Here is a 13878-nt window from a genome sequence, read left to right on the forward strand (position 1 = left end):
AGCAGGCAGGTTTGTGTTCTATTCTTGTGATTGGAAAGGAAGCAGGCTGGTTTGGGTTATATTCTAGTGATTAGAGAGGAAGCAGGCTGGTTTGTGTTCTATTCCAGTCATTGGAGAGGAAGCAGGCTGGTTTGGGTTCTATCCTAGTCATTGGAGAGGAAGTGGGCTGGTTTGGGTTCTATTGTAGTCATTGGAGAGGAAGCAGGCTGATGTGGGTTCTATTCTAGTCATTGGGGAGGAAGCAGGCTGGTTTGGGTTCTATTCTAGTCATTGGAGAGGAAGCAGGCTGGTTTGGGTTCTATTCTTCTCATTGGAGAGGAAGCAGGCTGGTTTGTGTTCTATTCTAGTCATTGGAGAGGAAGCAGGCTGGTTTGGGTTTTATTCTTCTCATTGGAGAGGAAGCAGGCTGGTTTTGGTTTTATTCTAGTCATTGGGGAGGAAGCAGGCTGGTTTGGGTTCTATTCTAGTCATTGGAGAAGAAGCAGGCTGGTTTGGGTTCTATTCTAGTCATTGGGGAGGAAGCAGGCTGGTTTGGGTTCTATTCTAGTCATTGGAGAGGAAGCAGGCTGGTTTTGGTTTTATTCTAGTCATTGGAGAGGAAGCAGGCTGGTTTGGGTTCTATTCTAGTCATTGGAAAGGAAGCAGGCTGGTTTGGGTTCTATTCTAGTCATTGGAGAGGAAGCAGGCTGGTTTGGATTCTATTCTAGTGATTAGAGAGGAAGCAGGCAGGTTTGTGTTCTATTCTAGTGATTGGAGAGGAAGCAGGCTGGTTTGTGTTCTATTCTAGTCATTGGAGAAGAAGCAGGCTGGTTTGGGTTTTATTCTAGTCATTGGAGAGGAAGCAGGCTGGTTTGCGTTCTATTGTAGTCATTGGAGAGGAAGCAGGCTGGTTTGGGTTCTATTCTAGTCATTGGAAAGGAAGCAGGCTGGTTTGGGTTCTATTCTAGTCATTGGAGAGGAAGCAGGCTGGTTTGGATTCTATTCTAGTGATTAGAGAGGAAGCAGGCAGGTTTGTGTTCTATTCTAGTGATTGGAGAGGAAGCAGGCTGGTTTGTGTTCTATTCTAGTCATTGGGGAGGAAGCAGGCTGGTTTGGGTTGTATTCTAGTCATTGGAGAGGAAGCAGGCTGGTTTGGGTTCTATTCTAGTCATTGAAGAAGAAGCAGGCTGGTTTGGGTTCTATTCTAGTCATTGGGGAGGAAGCAGGCTGGTTTGTGTTCTATTCTAGTCATTGGAGAGGAAGCAGGCTGATGTGGGTTCTATTCTAGTCATTGGAGAGGAAGCAGGCTGGTTTGGGTTTTATTCTAGTCATTGGGGAGGAAGCATCCTGGTTTGTGTTGTATTCTAGTCATTGGAGAGGAAGCAGGCTGGTTTGGGTTCTATTCTAGTCATTGGAGAGGAAGCAGGCTGGTTTGTGTTGTATTCTAGTCATTGGAGAGGAAGCAGGCTGGTTTGGGTTCTATTCTAGTCATTGGAGAAGAAGCAGGCTGGTTTGGGTTTTATTCTAGTCATTGGGGAGGAAGCAGGCTGGTTTGTGTTCTATTCTAGTCATTGGAGAGGAAGCAGGCTGGTTTGGGTTCTATTCTAGTCATTGGAGAGAAATCAGGCTGGTTTGCGTTCTATTGTAGTCATTGGAGAGGAAGCAGGCTGGTTTGGGTACTATTCTAGTCATTGGATAGGAAGCAGGCTGACTTGGATTCTATTCTAGTGATTAGAGAGGAAGCAGGCAGGTTTGTGTTCTATTCTAGTCATTGGAGAGGAAGCAGGCTGGTTTTGGTTTTATTCTAGTCATTGGAGAAGAAGCAGGCTGGTTTGGGTTTTATTCTAGTCATTGGAGAGGAAGCAGGCTGGTTTGCGTTCTATTCTAGTCATTGGGGAGGAAGCAGGCTGGTTTGTGTTCTATTCTAGTCATTGGAGAGGAAGCAGGCTGGTTTGGGTTCTATTGTAGTCATTGGAGAGGAAGCAGGCTGGTTTGGGTTCTATTCTAGTCATTGGATAGGAAGCAGGCAGGTTTGTGTTCTATTCTTGTGATTGGAGAGAAAGCAGGCAGGTTTGGGTTTTATTCTAGTGATTAGAGAGGAAGCAGGCTGGTTTGGGTTCTATTCCAGTCATTGGAGAGGAAGCAGGCTGGTTTGGGTTCTATCCTAGTCATTGGAGAGGAAGTGGGCTGGTTTGGGTTCTATTGTAGTCATTGGAGAGGAAGCAGGCTGATGTGGGTTCTATTCTAGTCATTGGAGAGGAAGCAGGCTGGTTTGGGTTCTATTCTAGTCATTGGAGAGGAAGCAGGCTGGTTTGGGTTTATTCTAGTCATTGGAGAAGAAGCAGGCTGGTTTGGGTTTTATTCTAGTCATTGGGGAGGAAGCAGGCTGGTTTGTGTTCTATTCTAGTCATTGGAGAGGAAGCAGGCTGGTTTGGGTTTTATTCTTCTCATTGGAGAGGAAGCATGCTGGTTTGTGTTCTATTCTTGTCATTGGAGAGGAAGCAGGCTGGTTTGGGTTTTATTCTTCTCATTGGAGAGGAAGCAGGCTGATTTGGATTCTATTCTAGTGATTAGAGAGGAAGCAGGCAGGTTTGTGTTCTATTCTTGTGATTGGAAAGGAAGCAGGCTGGTTTGGGTTATATTCTAGTGATTAGAGAGGAAGCAGGCTGGTTTGGGTTCTATCCTAGTCATTGGAGAGGAAGCGGGCTGGTTTGGGTTCTATTGTAGTCATTGGAGAGGAAGCAGGCTGGTTTGGGTTCTATTCTAGTCCTAGGAGAGGAAGCAGGCTGGTTTGGGTTCTATTCTAGTCCTAGGAGAGGAAGCAGGCTGGTTTGGGTTTTATTCTAGTGATTGGAGAGGAAGCAGGCTGGTTTGTGTTCTATTCTAGTCATTGGGGAAGAAGCAGGCTGGTTTTGGTTCTATTCTAGTCATTGGAGAGGAAGCAGGCTGATGTGGGTTCTATTCTAGTCATTGGAGAGGAAGCAGGCTGGTTTGGGTTCTATTCTAGTCATTGGAGAGGAAGCAGGCTGGTTTGGGTTCTATTCTAGTCATTGGGGAGGAAGCAGGCTGGTTTGTGTTCTATTCTAGTCATTGGAGAGGAAGCAGGCTGGTTTGGGTTTTATTCTAGTCATTGGGGAGGAAGCAGGCTGGTTTGTGTTCTATTCTAGTCATTGGAGAGGAAGCAGGCTGGTTTGGGTTTTATTCTACTCATTGGAGAGGAAGCAGGCTGGTTTGTGTTCTATTCTAGTCATTGGAGAGGAAGCAGGCTGGTTTGGGTTATATTCTAGTGATTAGAGAGGAAGCAGGCTGGTTTGGGTTCTATCCTAGTCATTGGAGAGGAAGTGGGCTGGTTTGGGTTCTATCCTAGTCATTGGAGAGGAAGTGGGCTGGTTTGGGTTCTATTCTAGTCATTGGAGAGGAAGCAGGCTGATGTGGGTTCTATTCTAGTCATTGGAGAGGAAGCAGGCTGGTTTGGGTTCTATTCTAGTCATTGGAGAGGAAGCAGGCTGGTTTGGGTTCTATTCTAGTCATTGGGGAGGAAGCAGGCTGGTTTGTGTTCTATTCTAGTCATTGGAGAGGAAGCAGGCTGGTTTTGGTTTTATTCTAGTCATTGGAGAAGAAGCAGGCTGGTTTGGGTTTTATTCTAGTCATTGGAGAGGAAGCAGGCTGGTTTGGGTTCTATTCTTGTCCTAGGAGAGGAAGCAGGCTGGTTTGCGTTCTATTGTAGTCATTGGAGAGGAAGCAGGCTGATTTGGATTCTATTCTAGTGATTAGAGAGGAAGCAGGCAGGTTTGTGTTCTATTCTTGTGATTGGAAAGGAAGCAGGCTGGTTTGGGTTCTATTCTAGTCATTGGAGAGGAAGCAGGCTGGTTTGGAGAGGAAGCAGGCTGGTTTGGGTACTGTTCTAGTCATTGGAAAGGAAGCAGGCTGATTTGGATTCTATTCTAGTGATTAGAGAGGAAGCAGACTGGTTTGGGTTCTATCCTAGTCATTGGGGAGGAAGCAGGCTGGTTTGGGTTCTATTCTAGCCATTGGAGAGGAAGCAGGCTGGTTTGGGTTCTATTCTAGTCATTGGGGAGGAAGCAGGCTGGTTTGTGTTCTATTCTAGTGATTAGAGAGGAAGCAGACTGGTTTGTGTTCTATTCTAGTCATTGGGGAGGAAGCAGGCTGGTTTGTGTTCTATTCTAGTCATTGGGGAGGAAGCAGGCTGGTTTGGGTTCTATTCTAGCCATTGGAGAGGAAGCAGGCTGGTTTGGGTTCTATTCTAGCCATTGGAGAGGAAGCAGGCTGGTTTGGGTTCTATTCTAGTGATTAGAGAGGAAGCAGACTGGTTTGTGTTCTATTCTAGTCATTGGGGAGGAAGCAGGCTGGTTTGGGTTCTATTCTAGCCATTGGAGAGGAAGCAGGCTGGTTTGGGTTCTATTCTAGCCATTGGAGAGGAAGCATGCTGGTTTGGGTTCTATTCTAGTCATTGGACTTGCTTGTACTTGTTCTGTGTATGTAGGCTGTCATAGTGGTTGGAGACTTACCTCAGCGTTTTGTAGCCTCGGTGATGTAATGTCAGCCTTTGGTGAGAGCGTGTTTTCACAGCACTACAGTACACCTGTAGCCTTCATGTATGTGAGACTACCTCTGCCAAGAGGTCCAAGCTTTAATGGCACAGATGGTAGCACACTCACCCTGTAAGTATAAGGTCGCTGGTTCAAGCCCTGTATAGCTAGTACGCTATAGGAATCATAGTTAAATAGCCTAGCTAGTACGCTATAGGAATCATAGTTAAATAGCCTTGCTGGGATAGCTAGTACGCTATGGGAACCATAGTTAAATAGCCTAGCTGGGATAGCTAGTACGCTATAGGAACCATAGTTAAATAGCCTAGCTGGGATAGCTAGTACGCTATAGGAACCATAGTTAAATAGCCTAGCTGGGATAGCTAGTACGCTATAGGAACCATAGTTAAATAGCCTAGCTAGTACGCTATAGGAACCATAGTTAAATAGCCTAGCTGGGATAGCTAGTACTCTATAGGAACCATAGTTAAATAGCCTAGCTGGGATAGCTAGTACGCTATAGGAACCATAGTTAAATAGCCTAGCTGGGATAGCTAGTACTCTATAGGAACCATAGTTAAATAGCCTAGCTGGGATAGCTAGTACGCTATAGGAACCATAGTTAAATAGCCTAGCTGGGATAGCTAGTACGCTATAGGAACCATAGTTAAATAGCCTAGCTGGGATAGCTAGTACGCTATAGGAACCATAGTTAAATAGCCTAGCTGGGATAGCTAGTACGCTATAGGAACCATAGATGGCCAGCCAGGTGAAAAAGACTGAGACCTCGTTACAGTCGGACAAGGACAGACCTTGACTCACTCACTTCCTGTTCTCAGTTTATGTTGGGGAACCCACTTTGTTACATCAGCATAACATGGGAGTAAACACAGGACAGAGGGGGCAACGTGTGTGTGTGTGTGTGTGTGTGTGTGTGTGTGTGTGTGTGTGTGTGTGTGTGTGTGTGTGTGTGTGTGTGTGTGTGTGTGTGTGTGTGTGTGTGTGTGTGTGTGTGTGTGTGTGTGTGTGTGTGTGTGTGTGTGTGTGTGTGTGTGTGGCATATTTGGATGTCCACACCAAGAGAGCAGTGGATTTGAAGTTGAATGGGTTTATCTGGCAGGGTTGCCAATCAGTCAGTGAAAACACTAAGCTATCGTGCAGAAGGACATTTGATCCTGGCTTTGCTTCGCTGTGATGCAGAGCTCGTTAGAACACATTTCAAATGTCAGATATAAACAGACAGGCAGACAGACAGGCAGGCAAATGCTCAGGACAGGCTATTATGGAAATGTGGTGTGTGTCGAGTCAGAAACAGAATAGGATGTCTGTCTGTCTGTCTGTCTGTCTGTCACAGTGGTTGTCAGTCTCTCGTGTCTGTTGGTCTATCTGCCTGTCTGTGTTTGTTGCTCTGTCTGTCTGTCTGTCTGTCTGTCTGTCTCTCTGTCGGTCAGTCTCTCTGTCGGTCAGTCTGTCTGTCTGTCTGTCTGTCTGGCTGGCTGGCTGGCTGGCTGGCTGGCTGGCTGGCTGGCTGGCTGTACATACGTACTTTGGGCACAACATGTCTTCCAACCTGAGGAAGACCCGGATGAGAAAGTATATGAGTTTGTTGTTAATCCACCCCATTCCCAGCATCAGTGAAATATTTGCAACGTCCATATCTCCTCCACACTCTCCATAGAAACAGGGCTTTGCCCACAGATTTACCCTGTTTGCCAGGGTTAGAGGTCCCGAGCCTGTTCTATTTATTCTACTTCTATAATTACATGTGTTCTGTCAAAAAAAGGAAAAGTGTTTTGAAGATTGAAGCAGTATAAATCATTGTCCCCACCTTGTCCTAGTTATTGTACGTAGCCATTGTTGTCCTCTGATATTTGTGTTTTCTCTTCCTTCTCACAGACTGGTACTCGGCGGAGAGGAAGCAGGGAAACATTTAGGGACAAGAAGTCTCTGAACCAGGTAGGGGGCTTCTATTACACATTATGTCATCTCTGAACCAGGTAGGAGGCTTCTATTACACATTATGTAATCTCTGAACCAGGTAGGAGGCTTCTATTACACATTATGTCATCTCTGAACCAGGTAGGAGGCTTCTATTACACATTATGTCATCTCTGAACCAGGTAGGAGGCTTCTATTACACATTATGTCATCTCTGAACCAGGTAGGAGGCTTCTATTACACATTATGTCCTCTCTGAACCAGGTAGGAGGCTTCTATTACACATTATGTCATCTCTGAACCAGGTAGGAGGCTTCTATTACACATTATGTCCTCTCTGAACCAGGTAGGCTTCTATTACACATTATGTCATCTCTGAACCAGGTAGGAGGCTTCTATTACACATTATGTCATCTCTGAACCAGGTAGGCTTCTATTACACATTATGTCATCTCTGAACCAGGTAGGAGACTTCTATTACACATTATGTCCTCTCTGAACCAGGTAGGCTTCTATTACACATTATGTCATCTCTGAACCAGGTAGGAGACTTCTATTACACATTATGTCCTCTCTGAACCAGGTAGGCTTCTATTACACATTATGTCATCTCTGAACCAGGTAGGAGGCTTCTATTACACATTATTTCATCTCTGAACAAGGTAGGAGACTTATATTACACATTATGTCATCTCTGAACCAGGTAGCAGGCTTCTATCACACGTTATATCACATAAAGCCAATATCACATGATTTCAGAATGAGCGTACACTAATGACATCCTCCTCCTCCCCCTCTTCCTCCTCCTCCTCCCCCTCTTCCTTCCCCCTCCTCCCCTCCTCCCTCTTCCTCTCCCTCTTCCTCCTCCTCTCCCCCCTCCTCCCCCTCATCTCTCTTCCTCCTCCCTCCTCCCCTCCTCTCTCTTCCTCCTCCTCCTCCCCCTCTTCCTCCTCCCTCCTCCCCTCCTCCCTCTTCCTCTCCCTCTTCCTCCTCCTCTCCCCCCTCCTCCCCCTCATCTCTCTTCCTCCTCCCTCCTCCCCTCCTCTCTCTTCCTCCTCCCCTCCTCCCTCTTCCTCTCCATCTTCCTCCCCCCTCCTCTCCCCCCCTACTCCTCCTCCTCCCCTCCCTTCCCTCCTACTCCTCCCTCATCCTCCCCCCTACTCCTCCTAATTCCCCTCCCCCCTACTCCTCCTCCTCCTCTCCCCCTCCTCCCTCCACCTCCTCCTCTCCCCCCCCTACTCCTCCTCCTCCCCTCCCCCCCTACTCCTCCTCCTCCCCCTCCCTTCCCTCCTACTCCTCCCTCTTCCTCCCCCCTACTCCTCCTCCTCCCCTCCCCCCCCTACTCCTCCTCCTCCTCTCCCCCCTCCTCCCTCCTCCTCCTCCTCTCCCCCCCCTACTCCTCCTCCTCCCCCTCCCCCCTACTCCTCCTCCTCCTCTCCCCCCTCCTCCCTCTTCCTCCCCCCCCTACTCCTCCTCCTCCCCTCCCCCCCTACTCCTCCTCCTCCCCCTCCCCTTCACAGGAGGACAGTGCAGATCTCAGGTGTCAGCTGCAGTTCTCTAAGGAAGAATCTACCCTCATGCGTAACAAGATGGCCAAGCTGGGGAAGGAGAAGGACAAGCTAGAGCAGGAGATCCAGCAGTATAAGTCAGTCTACGGGGACGTGGACAGCCCTCTACCCCTGGCAGAGCTTGCAGGTGGTGGGCCCCACAGCACCAGGGAGGCCGAGCTACGGCTCAGGCTCAAACTGGTGGAGGAAGAAGCGAATATTCTTGGGAGGAAGATTGTAGAGCTGGAGGTGAGTGGCCTGAGTCTTTTAACCCTGGGTGTGTCTTAGGTCCCTATCCACTACTATAGACCAGGTCCCTATCCACTACTATAGACCAGGTCCCTATCCACTACTATAGACCAGGTCCCTATCCACTACTATAGACCAGGTCCCTATCCACTACTATAGACCAGGTCCCTATCCACTACTATAGACCAGGTCCCTATCCACTACTATAGACCAGGTCCCTATCCACTACTATAGACCAGGTCCCTATCCACTACTATAGACCAGGTCCCTATCCACTACTATAGACCAGGTCCCTATCCACTACTATAGACCAGGTCCCTATCCACTACTATAGACCAGGTCCCTATCCACTACTATAGACCAGGTCCCTATCCACTACTATAGACCAGGTCCCTATCCACTACTATAGACCAGGTCCCTATCCACTACTATAGACCAGGTCCCTATCTACTACTATAGACCAGGTCCCTATCCACTACTATAGACCAGGTCCCTATCCACTACTATAGACCAGGTCCCTATCCACTACTATAGACCAGGTCCCTATCCACTACTATAGACCAGGTCCCTATCCACTACTATAGACCAGGTCCCTATCCACTATTATAGACCAGGGCCCAGGTTTAGGTCAAAGTAGTGCACTACATAAGGAATAGGGTGCTATTGTCTTTTGTTTCCCCTTCCTGCAGTACTTTGATTTCTTCCTGTAAATAAAGATCGCTTCCTAATCATTGTGTTCATTATTATCAGGTGGAGAACCGAGGCCTGAGGGCTGAGAACGAGGACATCCGCTGCCAGTACGAGAGGGACTGTTTCGGCCGGGAGCCCTTCAGCAGCATGCCCTCCTCCCCGTACAGCGGAGACGCTCTGGAGTCAGCCGGGGAGCTGCGACGCCACCTACAGTTTGTAGAGGAAGAGGCAGAACTTCTCCGGCGGTCCATCTCGGAGATCGAGGACCACAACAAGCAGCTGATCTCGGAACTGAACCGCTTTAAGTTCGGCCCGAGAGACGAGGAAGGCGAGGTCGGAGTGATGATGATGATGAAGTCCGGCAATGGGAGTAACGGTGGAGGCGGTAATAACGGAAGCGGTGTGGTGATGATAGAGGAGCTGAAGGCAGCCAGGATGCAGATAAATGAGCTCAGTGGGAAGGTGAGGCAGCATGGACTACAGTACCCATAATGCTCTATGTGAGGCAGCATGATGGACTACAGTACCCATAATGCTCTGTGTGAGGCAGCATGATGGACTACAGTACCCATAATGCTCTATGCGAGGCAGCATGATGGACTACAGTACCCATAATGCTCTGTGTGAGGCAGCATGATGGACTACAGTATCCATAATGAGGTGTGAGGCAGCGTGATGGACTACAGTACCCATAAAGCTCTGTGTGAGGCAGCATGATGGACTACAGTACCCATAAGGTTCTGTGTGAGGCAGCATGATGGACTACAGTACCCATAAGGTTCTGTGTGAGGCAGCATGATGGACTACAGTACCCATAAGGTTCTGTGTGAGGCAGCATGATGGACTACAGTACCCATAAGGTTCTGTGTGAAGCAGCATGTTGGACTACAGTACCCATAAGGTTCTGTGTGAGGCAGCAAGATGGACTACAGTACCCATAATGCTCTATTAGTGTATCTGGTTTTATCTCTGCCTGCATCCTAAATGGCACTCTTTTCCCTTTAAAGTGCATTACTGTTGACCCAAGCCCTTTGGGTTCTGGTAAGAAGGTGTGCACTACAAAAGGAATAGGGTACCATTCAGGACGTTCCTCAAGCTAACATAATGTTGACCCGTCTCTGAAGCTAACATAATGTTGACCCGTCTCTGAAGCTAACATAATGTTGACACGTCTCTGAAGCTAACAGAATGTTGACCCGTCTCTGAAGCTAACAGAATGTTGACCCGTCTCTGAAGCTAACATAATGTTGACCCGTCTCTGAAGCTAACATAATGTTGACCCGTCTCTGAAGCTAACAGAATGTTGACCCGTCTCTGAAGCTAACATAATGTTGACCCGTCTCTGAAGCTAACAGAATGTTGACCCGTCTCTGAAGCTAACATAATGTTGACTTGTCACTAAAGCTAACATAATGTTGACTTGTCTCTGAAGCTAACATAATGTTGACTTGTCTCTGAAGCTAACAGAATGTTGACCCGTCTCTGAAGCTAACATAATGTTGACCCGTCTCTGAAGCTAACATAATGTTGACCCGTCTCTGAAGCTAACATAATGTTGACCCGTCTCTGAAGCTAACATAATGTTGACCCGTCACTAAAGCTATCATAATGTTGACCCGTCTCTGAAGCTAACATAATGGTGACTTGTCTCTGAAGCTAACATAATGTTGACTTGTCTCTAAAGCTTTCATAATGTTGACTTGTCTCTAAAGCTAACATAATGTTGACTTGTCTCTGAAGCTAACATAATGTTGACTTGTCTCTAAAGCTTTCATAATGTTGACTTGTCTCTAAAGCTAACATAATGTTGACTTGTCTCTGAAGCTAACATAATGTTGACTTGTCTCTGAAGCTAACATAATGTTGACTTGTCTCTGAAGCTAACATAATGTTGACTTGTCTCTAAAGCTTTCATAATGTTGACTTGTCTCTAAAGCTAACATAATGTTGACTTGTCTCTGAAGCTAACATAATGTTGACTTGTCTCTGAAGCTAACATAATGTTGACTTGTCTCTAAAGCTTTCATAATGTTGACTTGTCTCTAAAGCTTTCATAATGGTGTCTCGTGTCCTCATCATCTAGGTGATGAAGCTGCAGTATGAGAACCGAGTCCTGATGTCCAACGTTCAGCGCTGTGACCTGGCCCAACACCTGGGCCTCCGTACTGGCTACCCGCGGGACAGCGATGCAGACAGCGACACCGGGCACCGCGACACTGCAGAGGAGGAAGAAACAGGGAGGCTCCTCTTACTTCACCCCAAGAGGGAGGGGCCTGTCGGTGGCGAGAGTGACTCGGAGGACCTCTTCGAGAAGACCACCACGACATCGGGGATTGGAACTCACAAGCCCTCGGACGAGCTCAGCGGGCTCAGCGCCACCGAACTATCTAATCGTAGGCGAGAAGACCGCGAGACGTTCACGAATGTCAAACGAGAAGCAGAGCGCCTTGGGAAGACCGTAGATCGTCTCATTAGCGACACGGACAGTCTGATCTATGAGGGCAAGATTTTAGTAACAGGAGGGGACAGTTTGAGTCTGGCTCTGGAAGGGTTTAAAGAAGACACCACCCGCCTCCCCGATCCCAAACCAGACTCACAGGTCTTGGACACTATCAACACCCGTATGAAGGCCTTCCGCACAGAGCTCCATATCTTCATGGAGAAGGTGGATCACCTGGGAGAGGGCCTGAGGGAGAGGGGAGGTGACCGGGATCGGGGAGACGACCTGTCACCCTTGCCCAACCTCACAGAGTCCAGTAGCTTCCTGTCTGGGGTCACCTCCATGTCACGAGACTCGCCCATCGGCACCCTGGGACGCGACCTGGTCACAGATTTCCAGGTAAGGAATGGGATAAAACTCCTCCGACTTTTGACCTGTATCTGTCTCTATCCAGGGGTGCGGCCGAAATGGCACCCTATTCACTACGTAGAGCTCTACCTTTGACCAGACACTTCAGGCTTACTTTACTTCACAGTGATTTAAACATTATTTTTATTAATTGAGCCTTTATTTAACTAGGCGAGTCAGTTAAGAACAAATTCTTATTTTACAATGACGTCCTACCTTGGACAAACCCGGACGACGCTGGGCCAATTGTGCGCCGCTCTATGGGACTCCCAATCACGGCCTGGATGTGATACAACATTCGTCAATGGCCTATTCTCCTTATAGGGGCCAAGCGCTGAAGCCAAGTAAAGTCAATCCTGAAGGCTCTGGTGAAAGGTAGTGTACTACATGCGGGGCAGATGTTTTGGGCTCCCGAGTGTCACAACGGTCTAAAGGCACTGCAGTCCCTGCTTCGTATCCAGGCTGCATCACATCCGTCCGTGATTGGGAGTCCCATAGGGCGGTGCACAATTGGCCCAGCGTCGTCCGGGTTTGGCCGGGGTAGGCCGTCATTGTAAATAAGAATTTGTTCTTGACTGACTTGCCTAGTTAAATAAAGGTAAAACATTTTTTTTAAAGAATAAAAAATGTTCTCCATCTCACTCGGTTCGGGCTGGTAGCACAAGTTAAAAGCCCAATGGGCCCTGGTCAAAGTAGTGCACTACATAGGGAATATGGAGCCCTATGGGTCCTGGTCAAAGTAGTGTCCTACATAGGGAAAAGGGTGCCATTTGTGTTACAGTACTGTCTGTACTGTATGTTACGTTGTCTGTCTCCTTGCTACATCTAAACATCAACCCCCTGGCTGCATCAATCAGTTAGTATGTCTTATCAATCAGTTAGTATGTCTTCTCAATCAGTTAGTATGTCTTCTCAATCAGTTAGTATGTCTTCTCAATCAGTTAGTATGTCTTCTCAATCAGTTAGTATGTCTTATCAATCAGTTAGTATGTCTTATCAATCAGTTAGTATGTCTTATCAATCAGTTAGTATGTCTTATCAATCTGTTAGTATGTCTTATCAATCTGTTAGTATGTCTTCTCAATCAGTTAGTATGTCTTATCAATCAGTTAGTATGTCTTCTCAATCTGTTAGTATGTCTTATCAATCAGTTAGCATGTCTTCTCAATCAGTTAGTTATGTCTTCTCAATCAGTTAGTTGTCTTATCAATCAGTTAGTATGTCTTCTCAATCAGTTAGTTATTTCTTCTCAATCAGTTAGTATGTCTTCTCAATCAGTTAGTATGTCTTCTCAATCAGTTAGTATGTCTTCTCAATCAGTTAGTATGTCTTCTCAATCAGTTAGTATGTCTTCTCAATCAGTTAGTATGTCTTCTCAATCAGTTAGTATGTCTTCTCAATCAGTTAGTATGTTTAGTTATGTCTTCTCAATCAGTTAGTTATGTCTTATCAATCAGTTAGTATGTCTTATCAATCAGTTAGTATGTCTTCTCAATCAGTTAGTATGTCTTCTCAATCAGTTAGTATGTCTTCTCAATCAGTTAGTATGTCTTCTCAATCAGTTAGTATGTCTTCTCAATCAGTTAGTATGTCTTCTCAATCAGTTAGTTATGTCTTCTCAATCAGTTAGTATGTCTTATCAATCAGTTAGTTATGTCTTCTCAATCAGTTAGTATGTCTTCTCAGTATGTCTTATCAATCAGTTAGTTATGTCTTCTCAATCAGTTAGTATGTCTTATCAATCAGTTTAAGAATGCCTGCCTGTAGCGGCAAGTAGTCATTATGGAAAACATAGTTAAACCGATATTGATATTATTTCATGACATTCTGATTTATACATTAAGACATTATGACACCAGGAAACAAATATAAATGTTGAAGTAATGAATCTGTCAGACAGAACACAACCTGACTTTAAACAGCAGTGAGGAATAGGCACCCTACTCAATGTATAGGGCACTACTTTTGACCAGAGCCGTGAGGGTGAATTGGGTGCCATTTCAGACGTCGCACAGATTCACGGACGGGAGCGGTATAAAACGCCAAGGGGAGTCTGTATAAATGGTAGAGTCCATTA

At 46.6% G+C, this 13878-nt stretch overlaps 1 protein-coding gene across 3 annotated transcripts in view; it reads left to right on the forward strand.

Moving 5' to 3' along the window:
• The window catches only part of LOC106596607 (microtubule cross-linking factor 1), a 127214-nt gene that overhangs the window by 50182 nt on the left and 63154 nt on the right, over window positions 1–13878 (forward strand). For all 3 annotated transcript variants that reach the window (XM_045714418.1, XM_045714419.1, XM_045714420.1), the window contains exons 4-7: window positions 6426–6485; window positions 7988–8263; window positions 9014–9415; window positions 11037–11792. In XM_045714418.1, the coding sequence (XP_045570374.1) occupies window positions 6426–6485; window positions 7988–8263; window positions 9014–9415; window positions 11037–11792 (1494 nt within the window). The remainder of the gene's footprint in view (window positions 1–6425; window positions 6486–7987; window positions 8264–9013; window positions 9416–11036; window positions 11793–13878) is intronic.

This window comes from Salmo salar, chromosome ssa03, assembly GCF_905237065.1.
Source record: "Salmo salar chromosome ssa03, Ssal_v3.1, whole genome shotgun sequence".
NCBI classification, from domain to species: Eukaryota; Metazoa; Chordata; class Actinopteri; order Salmoniformes; family Salmonidae; genus Salmo; species Salmo salar.